The sequence below is a fragment of the Dromiciops gliroides genome, chromosome 3 (genome assembly GCF_019393635.1).
Source record: "Dromiciops gliroides isolate mDroGli1 chromosome 3, mDroGli1.pri, whole genome shotgun sequence".
Classification (NCBI taxonomy): domain Eukaryota; kingdom Metazoa; phylum Chordata; class Mammalia; order Microbiotheria; family Microbiotheriidae; genus Dromiciops; species Dromiciops gliroides.
Window position 1 is genome coordinate 461,454,783 of NC_057863.1, and position 19,881 is coordinate 461,474,663.

General features: G+C 42.2%; 1 protein-coding gene across 5 annotated transcripts; it reads left to right on the top strand.

Annotated features, from left to right (window-relative positions):
- The first annotated feature begins 1,439 nt into the window (after positions 1–1,439).
- On the top strand, positions 1,440–19,574 carry NR4A2 (nuclear receptor subfamily 4 group A member 2). Of its 5 annotated transcripts, none has more exons than XM_043994705.1 (8): positions 1,440–1,459; positions 12,984–13,106; positions 13,640–14,505; positions 15,322–15,451; positions 15,869–16,032; positions 17,071–17,273; positions 17,672–17,850; positions 18,020–19,574. In XM_043994705.1, the coding sequence occupies exons 3-8, from the start codon at positions 13,642–13,644 to the stop codon at positions 18,274–18,276; spliced, it is 1,797 nt and encodes a 598-aa protein (XP_043850640.1). In that variant the 5' UTR covers positions 1,440–1,459; positions 12,984–13,106; positions 13,640–13,641; the 3' UTR covers positions 18,277–19,574. The 5 variants fall into 5 exon arrangements, 4 of the variants coding, with proteins under 4 accessions (XP_043850640.1, XP_043850641.1, XP_043850639.1 ...); XR_006355639.1 differs by lacking the exon at positions 1,440–1,459 and adding an exon at positions 10,634–11,222 and having other exon boundaries at positions 17,793–17,850; positions 18,020–18,094; XM_043994706.1 differs by lacking the exon at positions 1,440–1,459 and adding an exon at positions 10,642–11,222 and having other exon boundaries at positions 15,869–15,957.
- The last annotated feature ends 307 nt before the right edge of the window (positions 19,575–19,881 follow it).

Sequence of the window (19,881 nt, forward strand, 5' to 3'; positions counted from 1 at the left end):
CTACGGAATGGATCTCAGAATAATTTAAAAAAAACTAATCGAAGGAAATACCAAATTTCAGGTAGAAATTTAGTAAAAACAACGATAGAGCCCCCAAATCTATCCACAGGGCCCCTTTTAAGAACGTTTGTATCACTCCGTCCCCATCCACGGCTCCTGTGGCCCAAAGCAATGTGCTTTTTGTACCCCCCCCCCCCCATTTATAAGTGTTTGTGCCACTGCACTCACAATACACTTCAAAAACTTTAAAATATGCTAAATGCAAAAAAAAAAATCCAGGACTTTAGTGGGTGCAGTTTTAAACTGGAATTTAATAAACAACCGCCTTCCCCCTCTTAAAAAAAAAAAAACTTGATGTGAGTTTGGCAGGAACATCCGAAGCTTTGCAAAAATAAACTGGGATGGGAACACAGGGTAGGCTCCCAAGCCTCGTTCCCCTCTCCAGGGCCTCCGGGTCAGGCCCTTAGAGCTCGAGGTTCCACACTGTTTGCCGCGCCCCAGAATGGAATGAAGTCGGGGTGGTTAGTTCCTTTCTTAGCTGGGTGGGAGTGTGGGGGTGTGGAAAGGGGAAGCCCTGGGGCAGAGGGGAAGGGAGGTGGGGAGGGGTGGAGCGGGGTAGCAAGTTTATTGTTTCCTTTCACCTTCCCCGCCCCCCCCCCCCACTCCTCCTCCTCCTCCTCCTCCTCCTCCTCCTCCTCCTCCTCCTCTACTCCCCCGGCGTCGGGGGGAGGGGGGGGGAAGACGGCGCGCGCCGGGTCCCAGCTATTTATAGCTGTCGCCGCCGCTGCCGCCGCCGCCGCCGCGCGCACGTCACGGAGCCTCGCGCCGCTGACGGGGCCGCTGACGCTTTTGGCTGGTGAGGCCGGAGCTGCTGCGGGGCTGCGCGTTGGGCGGCGGCGGCGGCTACAATGGGGCTTCTGTGTGTGTATGCAGCTGCCGCCGCCGCCGCCGCCGCCTCCCGCGGGGACCCGGGGAGGGAAAGTAGGAGGAGCAGCCCCACCCGTCCCCTTCTCCTTTCTCCCCCCCCCATCCCCCAGCCAAGATCCCCTCCCCTCCTCCAAAAGTAACAGGCGTGGAAGCGAGTGGCCGCAAGCCTCCCCGCCCATCCCGCCCCCTGCCTTGGCCTTTTTTGCCTTTGTTTCTTTCTGGTCTGTTTTAAGATAAGCCCCCTCTTCTCCCCTAGACCCCCATCCCACTCCGTCTCTTTCATTATTACCTCCACCTTCGCTTCACTTTCCCCACACCTTCCTCCGCTCACTCCCCTTACAGCGAAGAGAGAAGGGGAATCCCGGCCTACTTCCTTTTCCGGATGGGGGCGACCTCTTTGTGCGAACCAGGGAGCGTGACCCGCACATCTGGCGCACATCTGGGGATGCGGCTGCGAGAGGGAGCGAGGCGGCGGCGGCGGCGGCGGCGGAGGAAACGACCGAGCATCGGGGCGGGTGGGAGGCCCTGGCAGGTAATGTATCTTGGGGGGGGGTAGAGGGAGGAGTGGGAAAAGTGGGTATCGTAGATGGTGAGGGCAGCCCCCATTCCCTTCCCCCCCCATTTGAACCCGCCTTCCGCCACTGGTGTGAAGAGAGAAAGAAACTTCTCTTCCGCGACTGAATTTAGTCTCCTCCAGAGAGGAAAAGATTACAGATCTTCCTGCTGCTGTCCTCCCCCAGCCACTCCTTCCCCTCCTCCAATTTAGTCCCCTCCCCCCCCCCCCCCCAGCAAGTGGAGGATGCAACCGCTTCCCATCCCTTGTTAAGGTTGTCTGAGCCCCCCTGCAGGAGGAGGGGCTTGCGAGGACTTTAGGGACTCTCCCGATGCGGAGACCGGCTCTGAACAATCCTGTTGAGTCGGCAGGAGGGGGAGCTTTTTTGGTGCCTGCACACATGGCAGGCAGGCAGGGGACTTGCTGTGCCTTCTAGGAAATTGCAATCGATTTGTAAAGCAGTTTCGCTAATTGGGAGTTCAAAATTAAACTTTAATAAAGCGTTTGTCTCGTCTTCTCTAATTGTGAAAGCTTCCATCCGTCCTGGTAGGCAGACTACATGTCTAGAGTTAATGGCGTTAAGCAAGGTTCTCTCTCCTCTCTCCCTCCCACCCCCAGTACAATTCAGTCAGTAGTCTTCTGCACAGCTGGATTTCCGTTGGGTGCAGATGTTGCTAATGGCAGCTTAAGCACGGATGGGCAGATAACATACGGAATGCAACATGTTGCCATATGGTCCCTTTAGCCTTTCACCTCCAAGAGGATCAATCAAATATATTCTAGGAAAAATGTAATGACTCTCTGAGCGGCAAGATGAATTGCTTGGTACGATTTATATCCCTTGACCTGATACTTTATAACAACAGGACTATAGGATCTCAGTTTTTGTAGTGTAAATTGACTAAAAATATTGTAACATCTATTTAGATCTGAAGATCTTGACAGCTGTCAGATATGTCCTGGGGACCCTTCTTCCAGCACCACACTCACAACACCTGGGGACCATGCAAACTTCACTAAAATTATTAACTCAGAAACTTCTATTGAAACCACCAAATACTGTACAAAGGTGTACTGAGAAACACGAACATAGATTTCCAGCAACTCTGATACAGTTGTACAGAGTAAGATACTTAACATTGTGAGGACCAGAGGGAAAGAAAGGACATTGAGTTCTTGGCAACAACATACTTCTGAGCTCAATGTTAAAGCTTTACTAATAAAAATATAATCTCAGGGTACTTTAAAATCCCCCTAATTATGTAATTTAGCCTTTTTTAAAATAGTTTAGGCTTTTTTCTGACTTAAGTATGCATGATAAAACCTTTTTAAGTTTTCAGAAATTAAATATGCCTAAAAAGCAATCACTACAGAAATGTGTATACATAATATATTCAGATTGTACAATTATTTTAAAAACATATTCTCTCATGTGAAATACCTTTGATTAACAGTAACTTCAAACCATGTCATAGGCTGGTGGTTTGTTTTTCCCCAGAATCTGTGACAGCTTATTGAGGTCACTTCTCCAGACTCTAATGGAATGATTCTGTAACACTTCACAGGAATTATTTATAAATATTCTGAAGACCTGGAATAATAGTTGAACTCATCACCATTAAGTTCAAAAGGTGTAATAAAGAGGATCATCCTTCACTTTTCCTTTAACAGTGAAGGCAGACAACTGAAGAAAATAGTCAATTAATAGTTGAAAAAACTATACATAAATTGTTATTTTGGTATATCAGTATTTTTTTGTTGCTGGTAGGAAAGAGTTCATTGGTCAGAGTTGCAATTTTATTTTTTTTCTTAAATTCTGTCTTACATCAACATTAAACTTAATGAGTTGATGTGGACTATTAGAATTTTGTAATTTAAAACATGGTACTGAAGTGATCATGCTTAAAATAAATGCATATGAAGTGTTTCAGAAAATGTCAATACTTAACATTGAAAGTTTTAGATAATGTGAAAAGTTGTTTTTATCTTTTTTCATATGGCCCAGTAATTTAATATGGTATAACTCCAATTAATTTTTCAAATTTAGAATGTAAGGGCCTTATGTGGAAGCATATGAAAGTAAAATTAAAATGAATAAAAATGAAAATAGATTACAATTAATGCATCTTTTTAAAAAGAGAAGTTAAAGGGGTAAAATACCCTTTCAATATTGTATTGTCACAAGATGGTAGCATTAAATTTTTTAAATTTAGAATAGTGTGCATAGCAAAATATTTTTTCAATGTTGTCAATAATGATTCCATCTCTCTGATTTCTGAGTAGGTAGCAAGTGTTAAAATTATTTTGCTTTAATCAATTACATATAACCCTTCTAAAACTGTTATTGTCATAAAATATATTGAAATCCTTTGTTAAGCCCAGTGTTTATTAATGTACAATTCCATTCAAAATGCAGGCAGAAGATTCCTTCCTGCTGTGTGCTTCACTTCAAAATCCAGATCTATCAGTAAATAACAACCCAAACCCAGCTGCAAACCTGTTTGCTTTTTCTCTAGTTACATACAACATTGCATAAATTTCATGAATAATTTCAGGTCATTGGTAGAAGGTGTAAAGCTTTCTACAGAAAGCTAACTGTATATGTGTGACACATAATACATAGACAGTACTCAGTGCTAATCACAGGCAGCAAATTCCTTGTTTTTTTTAAATAAAAATCATAATTCCTATTTGTTTTAAATAAAACATTTATCTATTTGACCCCAATAGAGGAAAAGAACTGGAGTTATTCTGTCATGTCATCTGTGAAGGAATCACATTTTATCTCCTAATATCCTAATAGCTTTTATTCCACATCCTTCCTGTAGTACAACTCCCATATTGGTTTCTGAAAATCATTTTGGATATTGGGGCTTTTGATCATTGATTTATGACAGCCATGTATTTGTATGTTGTCTTTTTCTGCTGACTTGAAGACTTTTTAAAAAATTAAATTAAAAAACATTAATAAAGATCTGGAAGGTTTACTTCATTTGGAAGGCAGGAAGATCTGAAAGAATTTGAACACAATTTGGATTTCCCACCCTGTAATTCATTATTTTAATTGCAATGCTGGCACAGCTGCTTGCCTCTTTTGTCCCACCCTGGTATCTATGTGATCTTCTTATCTTATCTGTCAGTATGTCAATGTCTATTATATAGAGTATGCCTTCTCTATATACATACACAAATTGTCCATAGCATAAATCTAATCCTTGCTTGGCTTATGATCTAATAGGTGGCATGCTATTGACATAAACATAAGGCCTCTGTTGAAACTATTTTAATTTTCATGGGGGTGAAAAGGATGTCCCAGTGACTGATAGTAGAATGATAGTTATACTAATCTTCCTTTTTTTCCCCTGAACTTGAAATATCCTATCATTGTGTGAGTAGCTAAAAAGCTTGTTCCTCATTGTTTTCACAGCATCTTATTTTTTAAAAATAAGAACCACTGTTAACTACAAATATTTCTCCTGTTAAGCAGCAAGATGCTCTATTTGCAATTTTCTGTTTATCTTGTTAGCATGATTACCATATAAAAATCACATAAAAATTCTACCTTGCTTTTAAATACTTTAATTTAGGATTGACAGTGACTTGTTTAATTAAACATGTACTTTCTTTTGATGTTCCTGTATTTAGAAATTGAAATATAGTATTTCACTACCTTTATAAGATTGTGTTTGCATTTATTTAATTTAGAATTCTTTTTAAAAGCATGTAGCCTTGAATGTTTGTTCTACATTTTTTTTTCCACATCATTACTCTGGTACTGCTTGATGTAACTTGATTAGCTCCCTCCCCAGTCATGATTGGTAATTAAAATAGGCATTAAAATTAGTCACTTAGCAATTTTGCTGTTCAATTGGCAATTAAATTACTTAATTGCAATTAAAGTCCTAATTTTAATTGGCAAAATGATAGATGTAGATTTAAGATAATATGTATAAATACTTTAATAAGTGTCTATATAAGGATTACTTAATTACTCAACTTCAAGTTTATGCTGTTAACTTTAGAACTTTTAAGTGAGCAATGAAATTTATATTACATCTATTCAAAGGATATGGTAATTAGATTTATTACTTATCACTATAAGGGTCTTTGCTATAAGTTACTTTTGTAGCGTGAAAATTGTAGGCTTCATAATCACAGAATCATGAAGGGAAGTATATATATCTTTATCTATATATTTGTATATAGATATATACCTCTGTCATAGATGTCTATATCTATATACTCTTATCATGGTAACAGTACTTTGCCACATATTTATATTAAATTGAGGCATTTTCCTCCTAAATAGGCCCTAGAAGACTCAACAATTGTTTTTTTTAAAATCATGTTAGGTTGGATCAGAAATTAAACATGAATTTAGCCATGCAAACACTGTTGCAAAATGTATTTATTTCACCTTTCTTGATGAATGCTGTATAGTACAGACAGAATTGTAAACATCATTAGTTACTTCCAGAATTCCAAGTCACTTTGAAGTATTTTTGGCATATAGTGGCTCATTTGCAAGAGCATTATATAGAGTTAAAAAACAAAACAACAACCACCTTTCCCTGTTTTAATGAGGCAATTGTTTACTGAATATTAACAAAGAAATCTGAAACCAAGGTCACTATTCTTTGGGTTAAAAGATTTCATAAATTAAAAAATATTAAACTTCAATTAAATTTTACTTTGTCTTGCTATATGTGTGTATGACTCAAAAGTTGTAATTTTTAGCAGATAGAATTTTAAAATGAGATTAAAAGAATTTCATCACATTTTCAATTTTACATTCTTAGTTTTTAAAATGGATACATCTAGAAGAAAAATGTTTTCTTCAGCACAGCCTCTCTTTACATATATCTGTGTTGCAAATCAAAGTAAGAAAGCTTTGTTTAATTTTAAAGGATAAATTTTAGGTAGAAATGTGCTGGGAAGTGTATTAGACTTTTAAAAATGTAAATAAAAATCAACCAAGCAGTTGATTTGTATGGAAAAGGAACAAAATATACAACTGGATTATATGAAGTGGCAGAAAAACAGTCTTAAAAGGGTAAATGCAATAGCTCTCTCCCCACCCCCACCAAGCCTGTTCAGAGTTTGTGAAAGTTCAATTTGCCCTACTCCTAATATAAAGCTCACTCCAGACCAACTATTTCCATTGGTACCTAGTTGTCAATATCCATTTTAAAGTACACATCATGTTTGAAATTGACACCTGGGGAAGATGCTTTACAATTCATTTATTCTTAAGACATAACGATTGCATTTTTCATTCTGTTCTGTTAAGATGTTTTGTGTAGTAGTTCCTATGTTGTATTTGTGGATCATATAGAAATCCCCAAAGACCCCTTTAGCATGCATTGAAAAAGAAAATCTTTAGGATTTAATTCTTTGCTTTCTGGATTAAAGAAAGGTTTGTATTTTAATAAGTTCAATGTTTAAATGTGCATAAAATAAAATATATATATATATCTGTAAGTGCATATGTGATCTATAGCCATTCTTTCCCTTTTAAAATAAAATTTTATAGTTTTATTTACATGCCATATGTTCTGTTTTAACATGTGGTCAAGAATATAGAGGATAATACAGGAAAGTCATCTTCCTGTATTTTTTTTCCTGAAAAGTATTCTTGAAAAGGTAATAGTAATTTTGCAGTGTGTTTCCAATTAATTTCAAAAGAAGAGTCTTTAGTTGACTTAAGTATACAGACAACTCATCTTCATTAAGTTATTTTATTCTGAAATTCTTTGACTTAGCAATATTTAAGTAAACAGAATTTGAGAATGACTTGATGAATTTCTCATTTTCATGTGTCAGTTTAAAGGTAAGTCTGATGCTGGACTCAAAATTGTCATTTTTAATTGAATGAGTCAGAATACTTTGTGATGTTTATGTTCAATAGTCATGAAGGGCTGCAGTCATTTAAATGCAGTAGTTCAGTTCCATTTAGCCTAAAGCATCGTTTTAACATTTTCTAAAAGGTTGTTCAATCCTGCATTTTGACTCCATTATATATGTGTAATTAAACCTCTACACACAAAAGCATTCTTATGTACCAGCAAATACATCCACAGGAATCCTCTTCTAAACTGTAATTTATTTAAACATGTAATCATAGGATTTTAAAACATGCTTTCATTTTTCCAAACTATATGCCAATTTGAACTGCTTGGTGATAAAATGAGTTTATTACCAGCTAGCATTTACCAAATACACGGTGAACTAAACATGAACAGGATTGGGAAATGCATTGTAAATCCAATTCCTTGTATATCAGACTCTGCCCCCTCTATAGAAAGAGGACTCTAATATGGGTAGGTGTTTATGAATTTCCGGTTTTGAGCAGCACTGAAGTTATATGTATTTGGGCCTGGTATAAACCCTTCAGTTTTTTGTAGCTTTTAATACTTTAAAAAAAAAAAGTTTGTGGAGTCAGGCCCCCTACTGACAGGATCAGTCAATTACAGAGATTGTTGGTTCTGATTGGACTTTCCCCATCAATTCAATACTCAAATATATCCATGCTGGGGAAAAGAGTTAAGTTTGTTTGCTCTCGACTCCGGCTCCAGCTCTGATTGCTGTCTGAATGAGTATGTGCTGGAACCCTTCCTTTTATAAGCACTATAGAGCCCCACCAAGTACTGGCAGGCCCATCAGCCTGACTAATAATGGGTTTATTTAATAAACTTTTGTTAGTTTTACTCCAGCTTTCTTAAATTGTGTTCTTAACGAGTACCTCGGCCTACAGGAAAATCCAGAGATTTGAAGACAGTAACTAAAACTCAATTAATAGAAGAAAATTTCTCCCCTACCTCCTTTTTAAAAGTCATCATCATAAAGGATACCATGAAAATTTGCTTAACTCGGCCAAAGGCTCAGTCATCAAGAAGTCAGAAACAACAGGATGACGTTTATTAATTTGGGGGACTGTTATATTTTACTTTCATGGACAATGCCATAAGGCACTTCGTCCACCTTTCAGGCTCTTTGAAATTTACTTCTCATAACCGAAGACTTTCACTCACTTGGAGTGGAGGAGGCAATCTCTCAGGTTCTCAAACACCCGGGAGTGTGTTTTGTAATGGTAATGGAGGAAACTAAGCAATCGGTTTGGATATGTGTGTCTGAGTGGTGTGTGTCTGCAACCTTAAAATACTTCCAGTCACCGCTTTCTTAGGGCTAGATTAAAAAAAATGCCACCAAGTCTCCAACGTGGCTGCGCTAGAGTTTCCGATGGCCTTAAAATAGCTGGTGCTAGCCCTGCCCACAGCCGGGATCAATGAGAGTTCCCCTCCTCACCCCGCCCTGCCCCCTTGCACCAGGGGAAAGGGAGCTGGGGAGCACGCTGCCGGCTCTGCCGCGGCTGCTATTTTTGGCTGCGCCCGGCTCGGTGCGTCAATGACTGCGCCCCTGCGTCATGGCCACCCCCTCCCCCCTCCCATCTCCCTCCCTTCCAAACTCTCACTTTTTCCCTTTCGTTTGCATAGAATCTCTCCAGCCCACGGGGTGGCTGACGCTACTGAGCTCATGCTAATGAGCTATTCTTCCCCGTCCTACCCCCTCTCCCTCCCCCTCCCCCTCACTACAGCCACCACTGCTCTTCCTCGGTCCCTCTCGGTCCCCCTCATTCCTCCTCCCTCCCTTATTTTTTCTCGCGCCAGCTAGGGTACCGTGGTGCAGCAGCAGCAGCAGCAGCAGCAGCAGCAGCAGCCGCCGCCGCCGCCACCACATCTGGGGAAGCTTAAGGTGGTCACGTAGGTTTCCCCCGGGCGGCGGGGTAGCAGAGCCAGCGGCTTTCCCAGGCTGCACGCGGTGCTTGGGACGGAAGCTCACAGCCCGGGAGGGAGGGGGCGGGGAGAGGAGGGTGAAAAGGTGAAAGCTGGGGTGCAGTTTAGGGCTGAGGGAAGGCTACACTGCGTTAATCTTCGCAGTGCTTTCTTTTAATAATGAAAATACCAATAACACATAGGGAAGGGGACGGCACAAATGGATCACTGTAGCAAGCCCGAGACCTTGCAGCTCGAGAAAGGAATGAGCTGAAATCAGTCGCTCAGAAGGAAGAGTGGTTAGAAATTTTACAGATACTCCCAAATTTTACTCACAGCTGATTCAGAGCCCGCGGTAAATGGTTTGGGATAGGGTATCCCATTCCAGTTTGGGACAAGCGGACTTCTTCAACAAATAAACCTTTGTGGGCTTTGGGACCCGAACCACTGTGCTTCTCTTGGAAACGCCAGCATTTCCTTTACTAGAAAGCATTCTCTGTGTTCCCCCCCCCCCCTGCCTCCCGTGCAAGGTGCTGTCTCCATCCTCAGCCCCAGTCAGACCGATTAGCATGCAAAGCAGAGCTCAGGCTGTGACAGCTTTCTGGTGTTGGTTGCTCTAGAAGTAACGCGCCGAACCCAGCACACACTGACATACATACACTCTGAACTGATGCTGATTACACCAAGGTTTTTCTAAGGAAATTGTGTATACGTTACTTTTTTTTTTTAAGTTGGAGGAGGGGTGTCGTTTTCCACGCCACCCAGTTCAGGAGCAATGCAGTGTAGTTAAAAAAAAATACTTGGGGAAAGTGAAAAGAATTGACCCGAGGTGGAAATACAATCACCTTTCTCCAGGGAATGCACACCTGTTGCGTGGAACTCTGCTGCACTGTCAGAAGAGGGGGAGCGATATTTCTCAAATAGATTCTGGTTTTATAAGAGGTTTGGTCCAGTGCCCATCCTGTATCCCTCATTCCAACCTCCTTCCCATACCACAGTCACCACGTCCTCCCTCCTACACGTGGGTACGAGGGAAGAGGGCATCACAGAAAATACAACGGCTTTTTTTTTTTCCTCCGAGTGGAAAATATAGGGGGGGGGGAGGGAAGCACCAAGAAAGGGAAACCCCGATTTAGCAGCCTCGTGCAGTAGGCTTCTGTGCACGGTTCAACTCCTAGGGATAAGAGCAAAGGTGTAGAGCGTGCGGGGGGGGGGGGGGGTTAGAACAATGGAAGTACATATCTCCCAATACTGTGCGCTTACAGGTGCGGGTTACCTGGCACACGCAACCCCTCTCAGCCATTCTTTCACTCCCTTTCTTAACCCCCTCCCTTCCCCCCGCCCCCATCCCATCTTGGCTTTTGTTGGTGCTCTTACACATCTGGGCTGCCAAAACTATCTGTGAATTGGGGAATTTTGTAGAAGGTGGGGGGGAAGTGAGCTTTACTGGCTTTAGGGGCTAGGGTGGATAGGTTTCACCTATTTCGGAAAAAAAAAGAAAAGGAAGAAATGAAAAGAAAAAAAGCCCAACTCGGCTAACAAGGTGAACCCAGAACGGTTCCCACCTTAAAATCTGCCCTGCTTGTGACGTCAGGTCGGAAATTTACCAAAGCGAGAGCTAGCCAACTGTATGGGGAGAAACAGCCCTAAGGAGCAGGGATTGGGCAGCCTGCACTGACGTGTGATGACGCTTGGAGAGAAGGTGCATGTTGGCTGTGGAATACGGAGCCCACATAAACAAAGGCACATTGGAGGGAAGGGCCAGTCTGTCCGGCTGCTCTCACTCTGCTACATGAGTACCGCACTTCCCCAGCAGCGCTTGTAACTAGCAACTTCTCTGGACCGATTTTTTTCCCCCCTTTCACCGATCTAACCCGTCCCCTCCCCTATCCCCCCGCCACCCCACCTCCCAAAGGAAACTGCACTTCAAGACAGTTGAATGAATGAAAAGAGACGTGGAGAACCATTAAGTAAGTCTCTCTCTCTCTCTCTCTCTCTCTCTCTCTCTCTCTCTCTCTCTCTCTCTCTCTCTCTCTCTCCCCGGGTATGGGTGTGTGGTGTGTGAATTGTGCGTTCTGGAAAAAGGAGTGAAGAAGGGGAAAGGGGGTCCGGAAGGGTGATGAAAGGGAAGTTTTATAAATTGCTCCAGAAGGCTTTTTTCCTAACTACTCGTCTGGTACTAGGGACAGTACATTCTCAGTAGCGGCTTCTAGTCTGCTAATTGGGAAACGCGGAAGGAATACTTTTTACAGTCCTAGGAGCGGCTGTCTTTCTAACTTCGACTTTGGAATTTTTACTCAGTCTTCCTCCATATCGTTTTTCCTTTTAGAGCAGATGTGAATTGGTCATTTGGACACTGAATCTCAAAGGTCGTGTGTATAGTAAGGCTTGAACGCTCAGGGATAAGTGACAGGAGGAAAACTTCAGTTTACGTGTTGCTTGGGAACTGTATCACCATGGTTAGCAAACGTGCTGGTGTTCAGAAGGCTGCTGTTTCTGTATGGGTGCTGTTGTTACAGTATCCTCTTACTTGGTTTCTCCAAATTTCGGTGTTCTGACATATGTGACTCATGAATGACAGAGAGGGGAGAGAAAGATAAAAGGGCAAGCAGGAGAATGAGGGAAGAGGAGGGATAGCGAGATTAAGATCACTTCCCGAGTGAATTTGCAAACCTGGTATTATCAAATATAGTTATATTACCTTTTGGTGAGGGTGGAGAGGGGAGGTAATTGCACCTCACCCCTCTTGTAATCTAGTCTCTTGGCCTTCCAGTGGTGCAATATGAAGTTAGAAGCAGGCTAGCTAAAACTGAACAGGAATGGATATCAAGCTTTATTTTTTTCATTGACATACTTGTACTTTCAGATGCTTTAAAAATGGGAACATCTGAAGGTGGCCAGGACTGTTATGTCTTGTTTTATTAGAGGGAAACAACTCAAGCTGGTAGTAGTAAAGGGGTAATCTTGCCATATGTTTAAGTGCATCCAAATGAGTCCAAGACTTGTCTTTACTGTGTTGTTCTCTGCCTGCATTCTTTCTGTAAAAATAGGCTTTCTTCACTTATATGTACATTTCAAAATATGCACAAGAAGTTTCTTAGAAATGTGAAAAGGAAGTAGTCTGTGTCTTCAAAATAGAAGATTAGTCATTTTCATATATGTCGAGGGTTTAGCTCCTTTCCCATTGCATTCCCACAATGTAGGCCTGTAGCATACTTTGTAACTTTGAAGATGAGGTAGAGACTAGGAGGTCAGAATGTTTTTTCATATTGTTATATTCTTTTCCTTTGGTTAATGTATTATTACATTTAAATTTGCCTGCTGAAAACTCTCACTCGAAGGTTCCAAAGTGACTTCTAACAAAACTCTGGTCTTTCTTTTTTACCCAGTGCCTGGATAAAATTATGATAGAGACAACTCATTCTCTTTTATCTAGAATAAGGGGTGGTAGTGTCAATTAATGACATAAGTGTTAAATGACAACTTGTTATAAGTTTTTTTTCCTTCATAAAAGAAAAAAACACCTTTGTGCAACTAACTATATGCCAGATTGTTATAGGGGAAAACATTTTCATTGATTTTGCTTATATCTCTTCCACATTCATATGTCATGTGTTTTATTTATTTAAAGGCCATAGTAGATATTCCAGTGAAATAGGCAGTTTGGTATAGCTGCTTGTGTTCAATAAATCCCTCCACAGTAACCTGAGCATATCATATCTGTATTTCAGGGAGCAGGCTGGACAGACTGGACTATTCACTTATTTTCTAAGATCTTGGGAACTTTGTCCTACATTGAATTACGACACTGTCCACCTTTAATTTCCTCGAAAACGCCTGTAACTCGGCTGAAGGTTAGTGAATTTGATTGCTTTTCAGTTTTCCCATTCTTCTTTCTATAACACTCCTTCAAGACCCCGGGCCCCCAAAAGCAAAATCAAGGCACTCAGCAAGCCAGTTCTATTACCCGAATGCCTCCTTCAAAATAACTTGTCACCTGGCAAATCCCAACTTCCCCAGGTTGTTCCAGAATAAGGACCTGAACACATATTAAATAAGAGGTTATTGGGTGTGTGGGTGGGGTTGAAAAGGAGACACAATGGAAATAGGGGCGTTTCATGATCCTTTACATCCATCCTACCTGTCTGTGTTTCTTCTTTTAGATCTCCTTCCCCCCCCTTCCCTTTTTCGAAGGTCAGCGCCTGCAACACCGATTGTCTTTCCCCCCTTTACTTTCCCTTTTCCTCTCCTAAATTACAGTGTTGTGTACAGCTTACTTAATACAGAACCGCCGTGTGGTTGATCCAGGTGTGCAAAAGGTACAAAAGCAGGGGAGAAAGTGTTCACTTGACCAGGCTGAGTGTATATCACCCTGTTTCATTTCCAGCCATGCCCTGTGTTCAGGCTCAGTATGGGTCATCGCCTCAAGGAGCCAGCCCAGCTTCCCAGAGCTACAGTTACCACTCTTCGGGAGAATACAGCTCCGATTTCTTAACTCCAGAGTTTGTCAAGTTTAGCATGGACCTCACCAACACTGAAATCACTGCCACCACTTCTCTCCCCAGCTTCAGTACCTTTATGGACAACTACAGCACAGGCTACGACGTCAAGCCACCTTGCTTGTATCAAATGCCCCTCTCCGGACAGCAGTCCTCTATTAAAGTGGAAGACATTCAGATGCACAGCTACCAGCAACACAACCACCTGCCCCCACAGTCCGAGGAGATGATGCCGCATTCAGGCTCGGTTTATTACAAGCCCTCGTCGCCCCCGACGCCCTCTACTCCCGGCTTCCAGGTGCAGCACAGCCCAATGTGGGATGACCCAGGCTCCCTCCATAACTTCCACCAGAACTACGTGGCCACCACCCATATGATTGAGCAGAGAAAAACGCCCGTGTCTCGCCTCTCTCTCTTCTCCTTTAAGCAATCGCCCCCGGGTACCCCTGTGTCCAGCTGCCAGATGCGCTTTGATGGGCCCCTCCATGTGCCCATGAACCCGGAGCCGGCAGGGACCCACCACGTGGTGGACGGGCAGACCTTTGCTGTGCCCAATCCCATCCGCAAGCAAGCGGCCATGGGTTTCCCGGGGTTGCAGATCGGCCATGCCTCGCAGCTGCTGGACACACAGGTGCCCTCTCCTCCTTCCCGGGGATCCCCGTCCAACGAAGGGCTGTGCGCTGTGTGTGGCGACAACGCAGCTTGCCAGCACTATGGCGTGCGCACCTGCGAGGGTTGCAAAGGTTTCTTTAAGGTGAGTTGGGGCGGATAGGTTTCCCCCCTCCGTCTCCCCCCCCCCCAAAAAAAAGTTTGGTTAAACTTCAGTCTTTAGCATTGCGCTGTGGGAATTGAGAGCGGAAAACCAGACACCTTTCCCCCAACTGCCCTCCAGTCAGGAAACTGCACCCATGGTTCCCATAGGAATTTCCTTGGGGTGCTGGGGTTCGGGATGGGGGATGGACAACCGCCTTTCAGGAGCTGACACTAGCAGGGGCACTACTCAAGGAAAGGGAGATCCTTTGAAAGACCAGGCCCTGGCCCTGAAATGACTTACAGGTCCTTGGGCAGAAGTTGCTAGAGCCTGAGTTGCAAGAGGGACATTTGCATGTGCTAGGAGCTGCCTTCCCCCTTCAGATTGAAATTGGTTAGGACAGAGAACCGTGTCTAAGCTAACCAAGTGGAACAGAATTCCCTGTGGTAAAATTAAGTGATCTCTTTATTTCACCATCCTGATTGAATAATCTTATCATTTTAAATAGAGAAGGTCTCCAAGGAATGTAAATAATATGAATGCCCACGGATTTGTATTTACTGAGCGTCTCCTTCTCCTTCTCTTGGCATATAAAACACAGCAAGGAGCTGCAAGGTTAGCTCAAATGTTAACGCTATCAATTTTCTTCTGTTAAATGCCCTGGAAAAAAAAGGGAAAGAAAGAAAAGAAAAGAAAAAGGGGGAAAGGGGGAGGGAGACCGCCCCAGCAGTTCAGAGATGCTTTTTTGATTCTTTGGGCTGCTGGACTTTTAAACGAAATTAGTTCTCAGCCTATGTCTCTTTCACTCTCTCTTTGCAGCGCACCGTCCAGAAAAATGCGAAATACGTTTGTTTAGCAAACAAAAACTGCCCGGTTGACAAGCGGCGCCGAAATCGCTGTCAGTATTGCCGATTTCAGAAGTGCCTTGCAGTTGGGATGGTTAAAGAAGGTAGGACTCAGGAAGTATCTTCCTGCCTCTCCTTCTTGAAAGCCCATCTCCTAATTCCCCTTCCTCCTCTCATTCTCCTTGCCAAGTCCCTTACTTCCTACCCAACTTTCACCTCCCCACATGCACTATAACACCTCAAGGGCTTTGTGTCCTAGCCAGGCTGTTGATCTCTCTGAGAGCCACCAGACTTTCCTTGATTTAACTATTATGACCCATTTGAAAGAAGAAACAAAATAAACCCATATTTTTGTGCTTCTACACTGTAAATGTTTTACAAGTTTCGGGTGTCTACACGTGCGACCCGACTCCCTTCTTGAATTTGCTTCTCTTGAGTGGTGGGGAGGTGCTGGGCAATTGGGGACTGGACAGCGGTGGGGAGGGAAGGTTAGAAAATTTGAAGGTCCCTTTCTCTTTCAGTGGTTCGTACAGACAGTTTAAAAGGTCGGAGAGGTCGTTTACCGTCGAAACCGAAGAGCCCCCAGGAGCCCTCTCCCCCCTCTCCCCCGGTGAGTCTGATCAGTGCCCTGGTGAGAGCCCATGTCGACTCCAACCCGGCTATGACCAGCCTGGACTATTCCAGGGTAAGCTGGAGATAATATTAATATACAGACTGGTAGGGCTGTTTACACACATCCCATCCCCACCACATGAGCCCACGGAGAAGAAAAGCAGCTGCAAACACATAGGAAAGGAGTTGGAAAGGCAGAAATGTATGTACAGGCAGAGTCAAAGACCACGTAGAAACAGTAAGAAAGCAAAGGACAGAAAGGCAGAGATAACGATTCACAAAGAAAGAATACTGACCGAATTTTTTCACTCCCTACTCTCCCTAGTAAGGACACTCTTGCACACACACACACACACACACACACACACACACACACACACACACACACACTGCTCGAATTTGCAGGGCTGAACTGACACATTCTTTTCAAAAAGTTTGTAAAAAGCCTCAATTGTGTAAAATGTTCTCTTCCCTCCCACTCCTAACACACTTTACCCAATATTTTTATAGCTAAGTTATATTAAACATGCATCTGGTTCGATTACTGTCCCAATTGCAATGCGGGTGATCATAAAAAATAATCCCAACATCGGTTGTGAAATACTAGCAGGATCATGAAGGGCATATGGTTGGAGGGAGGAGGGAAGGGAGGAATGGGGGTGGGGAATAAATAGCCAGAATCATCCATTTTATTCCAGCTGTGAGAAATAGACGTGCTTTAATTGGTAGAAGTATATGATGAAGCATATAGGCTTCTGAACATTTTTTTTTTTAAATCTACAAACGGTGGCTTTTCATGAGACTAACTCCCGGACTGGCATGAATACTAACGTGTCAATTGTTTTGTGGAGATAAGAGTCAACATTTCCCCATGCTGGATGGCACTGTATTTAGTCTGTATAGAAATGGCAATTTACATATTTAAAGCAGCGACCTCATAGCACCATCCCTAATTGAATTAATTGCCCTGGAACATCTAATTTCCTTACTGGTCAGAGAGAGGTTTAATTGTTATAAAAACCTGGCTCCCCTACTAGAAGCGGGGTTAGCAATTTCACGGGTTATATATTTTAGAGAACCTCATTAAGTGCTTTTTAAAATGAAATTCCAGTTCCAGGCTAACCCTGACTATCAGATGAGTGGAGATGACACTCAGCATATTCAGCAGTTCTATGATCTCTTGACCGGCTCCATGGAGATCATCAGAGGATGGGCAGAAAAGATCCCAGGCTTCACTGATCTTCCCAAACCAGACCAAGATCTACTTTTCGAATCTGCTTTCTTGGAACTATTTGTCCTTCGATTAGCATACAGGTAATGAGGAAGGAAGGGAAGAAAGGCAAGACAGAAAAAGAATGAAGAAATGAATGAAGAGAGGAAAGAGGAGAAAGTGGAAAGAAAAGATAGGGAAGAAAGAAGGAAAGGAGAAGAAAGGGGATTTATTGTAGGAAAGAACGAGGGAGGAGCAAAAGGAAGAAAGATTTAAGTAAAGCTAGAGAAAAAGAAGAGTGGGATGGAGATGGGGTAGGGGGCGTTCTTGATTGTTATGAAATCAAACCCTTTCAAGGTCCACTGATCTACATTTTATTAACTCCTCGGTAATTAGGTGCCTTTTAAATCCCCCATTTATTGCTCTTCAAGTAATTAGTTGTTTAGCTTTTCTTTTCTTTTCTTTTTTTTTTCCTTTTCTCTCTCTTTGGTATTAATTGCAGGTCCAACCCAGTGGAGGGTAAACTCATCTTTTGCAATGGGGTGGTCTTGCACAGGTTGCAATGCGTTCGTGGCTTTGGGGAATGGATTGATTCCATTGTTGAATTCTCCTCCAACTTGCAGAATATGAACATTGACATTTCTGCCTTCTCGTGCATTGCTGCCCTGGCGATGGTTACAGGTCAGTCCTCCTAGCACTTTCCCTACATGAGTCCTGTTCTGGGTGCTCTTACTGAATTTCTCTTTATGCGGTTGGGGGTGGGGGGGAGGTATTCTTAATCTTATCAAATTGTTAACTGCCTTTTTTGCATTCTTGTTACTCCATCCCCTTTCCACCCACCCCCCTCCAGAGAGGCACGGACTCAAGGAACCCAAGAGAGTGGAAGAACTGCAGAACAAGATTGTAAATTGTCTCAAAGACCACGTGACTTTCAATAATGGGGGTTTGAACCGCCCCAATTATTTGTCCAAACTGTTGGGGAAACTCCCAGAACTCCGCACCCTGTGTACACAGGGGCTACAGCGCATTTTCTACCTGAAACTGGAAGACTTGGTACCACCTCCAGCAATAATCGACAAACTTTTCCTGGACACATTACCTTTTTGAGACTATTCCAGCTTACTTCAAATGAACTTGAAAGGAACCTGAACTGTCTGAGGGTGGGAATTCCCACGTGCACAAAAGCACCTCTGGGTGCCTCTGCTCCATCTCCCTCCCCTTCCCAATTTCCTAACCCATCCCTCAACTTCCTGCCCCCCAAATCTCCCCCCCACCCAAAACAAAACAAAACTGTTGCTATTTCCTAACCTGCAGGCAGAACGTGAAAGGGCATTTTGGCTCTGGGGCATCCTGGATTTAGAATATGGACTACACACAATGCAGTGGTATAAACTTTTTATTATCGGCTTAAACAAATTATTGTTCAGAAGAAGGACTCCTATTGTAAGATGAAAAATGTCTGGTCACGCCGGGTGCTGCAGCTAAGACAGCTTGAATACACACACAAAAGTATTAAGGTGACCCACAAAGTATCGCCCTTTTAAAGACAAAGTTTTCTGCTGTAAAAGAAAGCTGTAATATATAGTAAAACTTAATGTTGCGTGGGTGGCATGAATTAAAGAAGGCAAAGGCTTGTAAATTTATCCAATGCAGTTTGGCTTTTTAAAATTATTTTGTGCCTATTTATGAATAAATATAAAAAAATCTAAAACATAAATGTGTTTGCAAAAAAGGAATAAATAACTACACAAAAAGGGACAGCATGTTGAATCTAGGTCGAAAATGTTATAGGCACTTGCTATTTCAGTAATGTCTATATTATATAAATAGTATTTCAGACACTATGTAGTCTGTTAGATTTTATAAAGATTGGTAGTTATCTGAGCTTAAACATTTTCTCAATTGTAAAATAGGTGGGCACAAGTATTACAAAACTGAAAATCCTGACAAAGGGACACATAGTGTTTGTAACACCGTCCAACATTCCTTGTTTGTAAGTGTTGTATGTACTGTTGATGTTGATAAAAGAAAGTTTATATCTTGATTATTTTGTTGTCTAAAGCTAAACAAAACTTGCATGCAGCAGCTTTTGACTGTTTCCAGAGTGCTTATAATATACATAACTCCCTGGAAATTACTGAGCACTTTGAATTTTTTTGTTTTTTTTTAAATGTCTAAAATTGTCAGTTAATATATTATTTTATGTTTGAGTAAGATTTTTAATATTGCCATATTCTGTAGTATTTTTCTTTGTATATTTCCAGTATGGCACATGATACAAGTCACTGCCTTTTTTTCTATGGTGTATGACAGTTAGAGACGCTGAATTTCTTTTCTTGATAAATTCTTTCTTTGAGAAAGACAATTTTAATGTTTACAACAATAAACCATGTAAACGAATATAATTTTGTCTTCTTTTTGTGTCAGGAGAAATACTAAAATACATACAATAATAGGCAGAGTGGGGAACAATAGAGGAAGGGTGACTGGTTTGGAATTCATAACTTACTAGTCAACTGGGATCCCATAAGTTTCAAACTTAGAGACTGTATTTATTCTCATACTAAGTAAACAGGCCTTTCAGCTGATTACATGGAGAATTCAGAAAAGATTTTAAAAAAATTCTCAAAATCCTGAATCATCCCAACTAGAGATCTACAATTATCAAAATTGCCGAAGAGTTTCTCAGTTTTGCCTGAATAGAGACAAAAG

What these genes read in the sequence shown, in the direction of transcription:
- NR4A2 (XM_043994705.1), top strand. Translation starts at nt 13,642, where the DNA reads ATGCCCTGTGTTCAGGCTCAGTATGGGTCATCGCCTCAAGGAGCCAGC. An exon ending in GTTGCAAAGGTTTCTTTAAG is followed by an intron (nt 14,506 to 15,321) that starts GTGAGTTGGGGC and finishes CTCTCTTTGCAG; the next exon opens with CGCACCGTCCAGAAAAATGC. An exon ending in TGCCCTGGCGATGGTTACAG is followed by an intron (nt 17,851 to 18,019) that starts GTCAGTCCTCCT and finishes ACCCCCCTCCAG; the next exon opens with AGAGGCACGGACTCAAGGAA.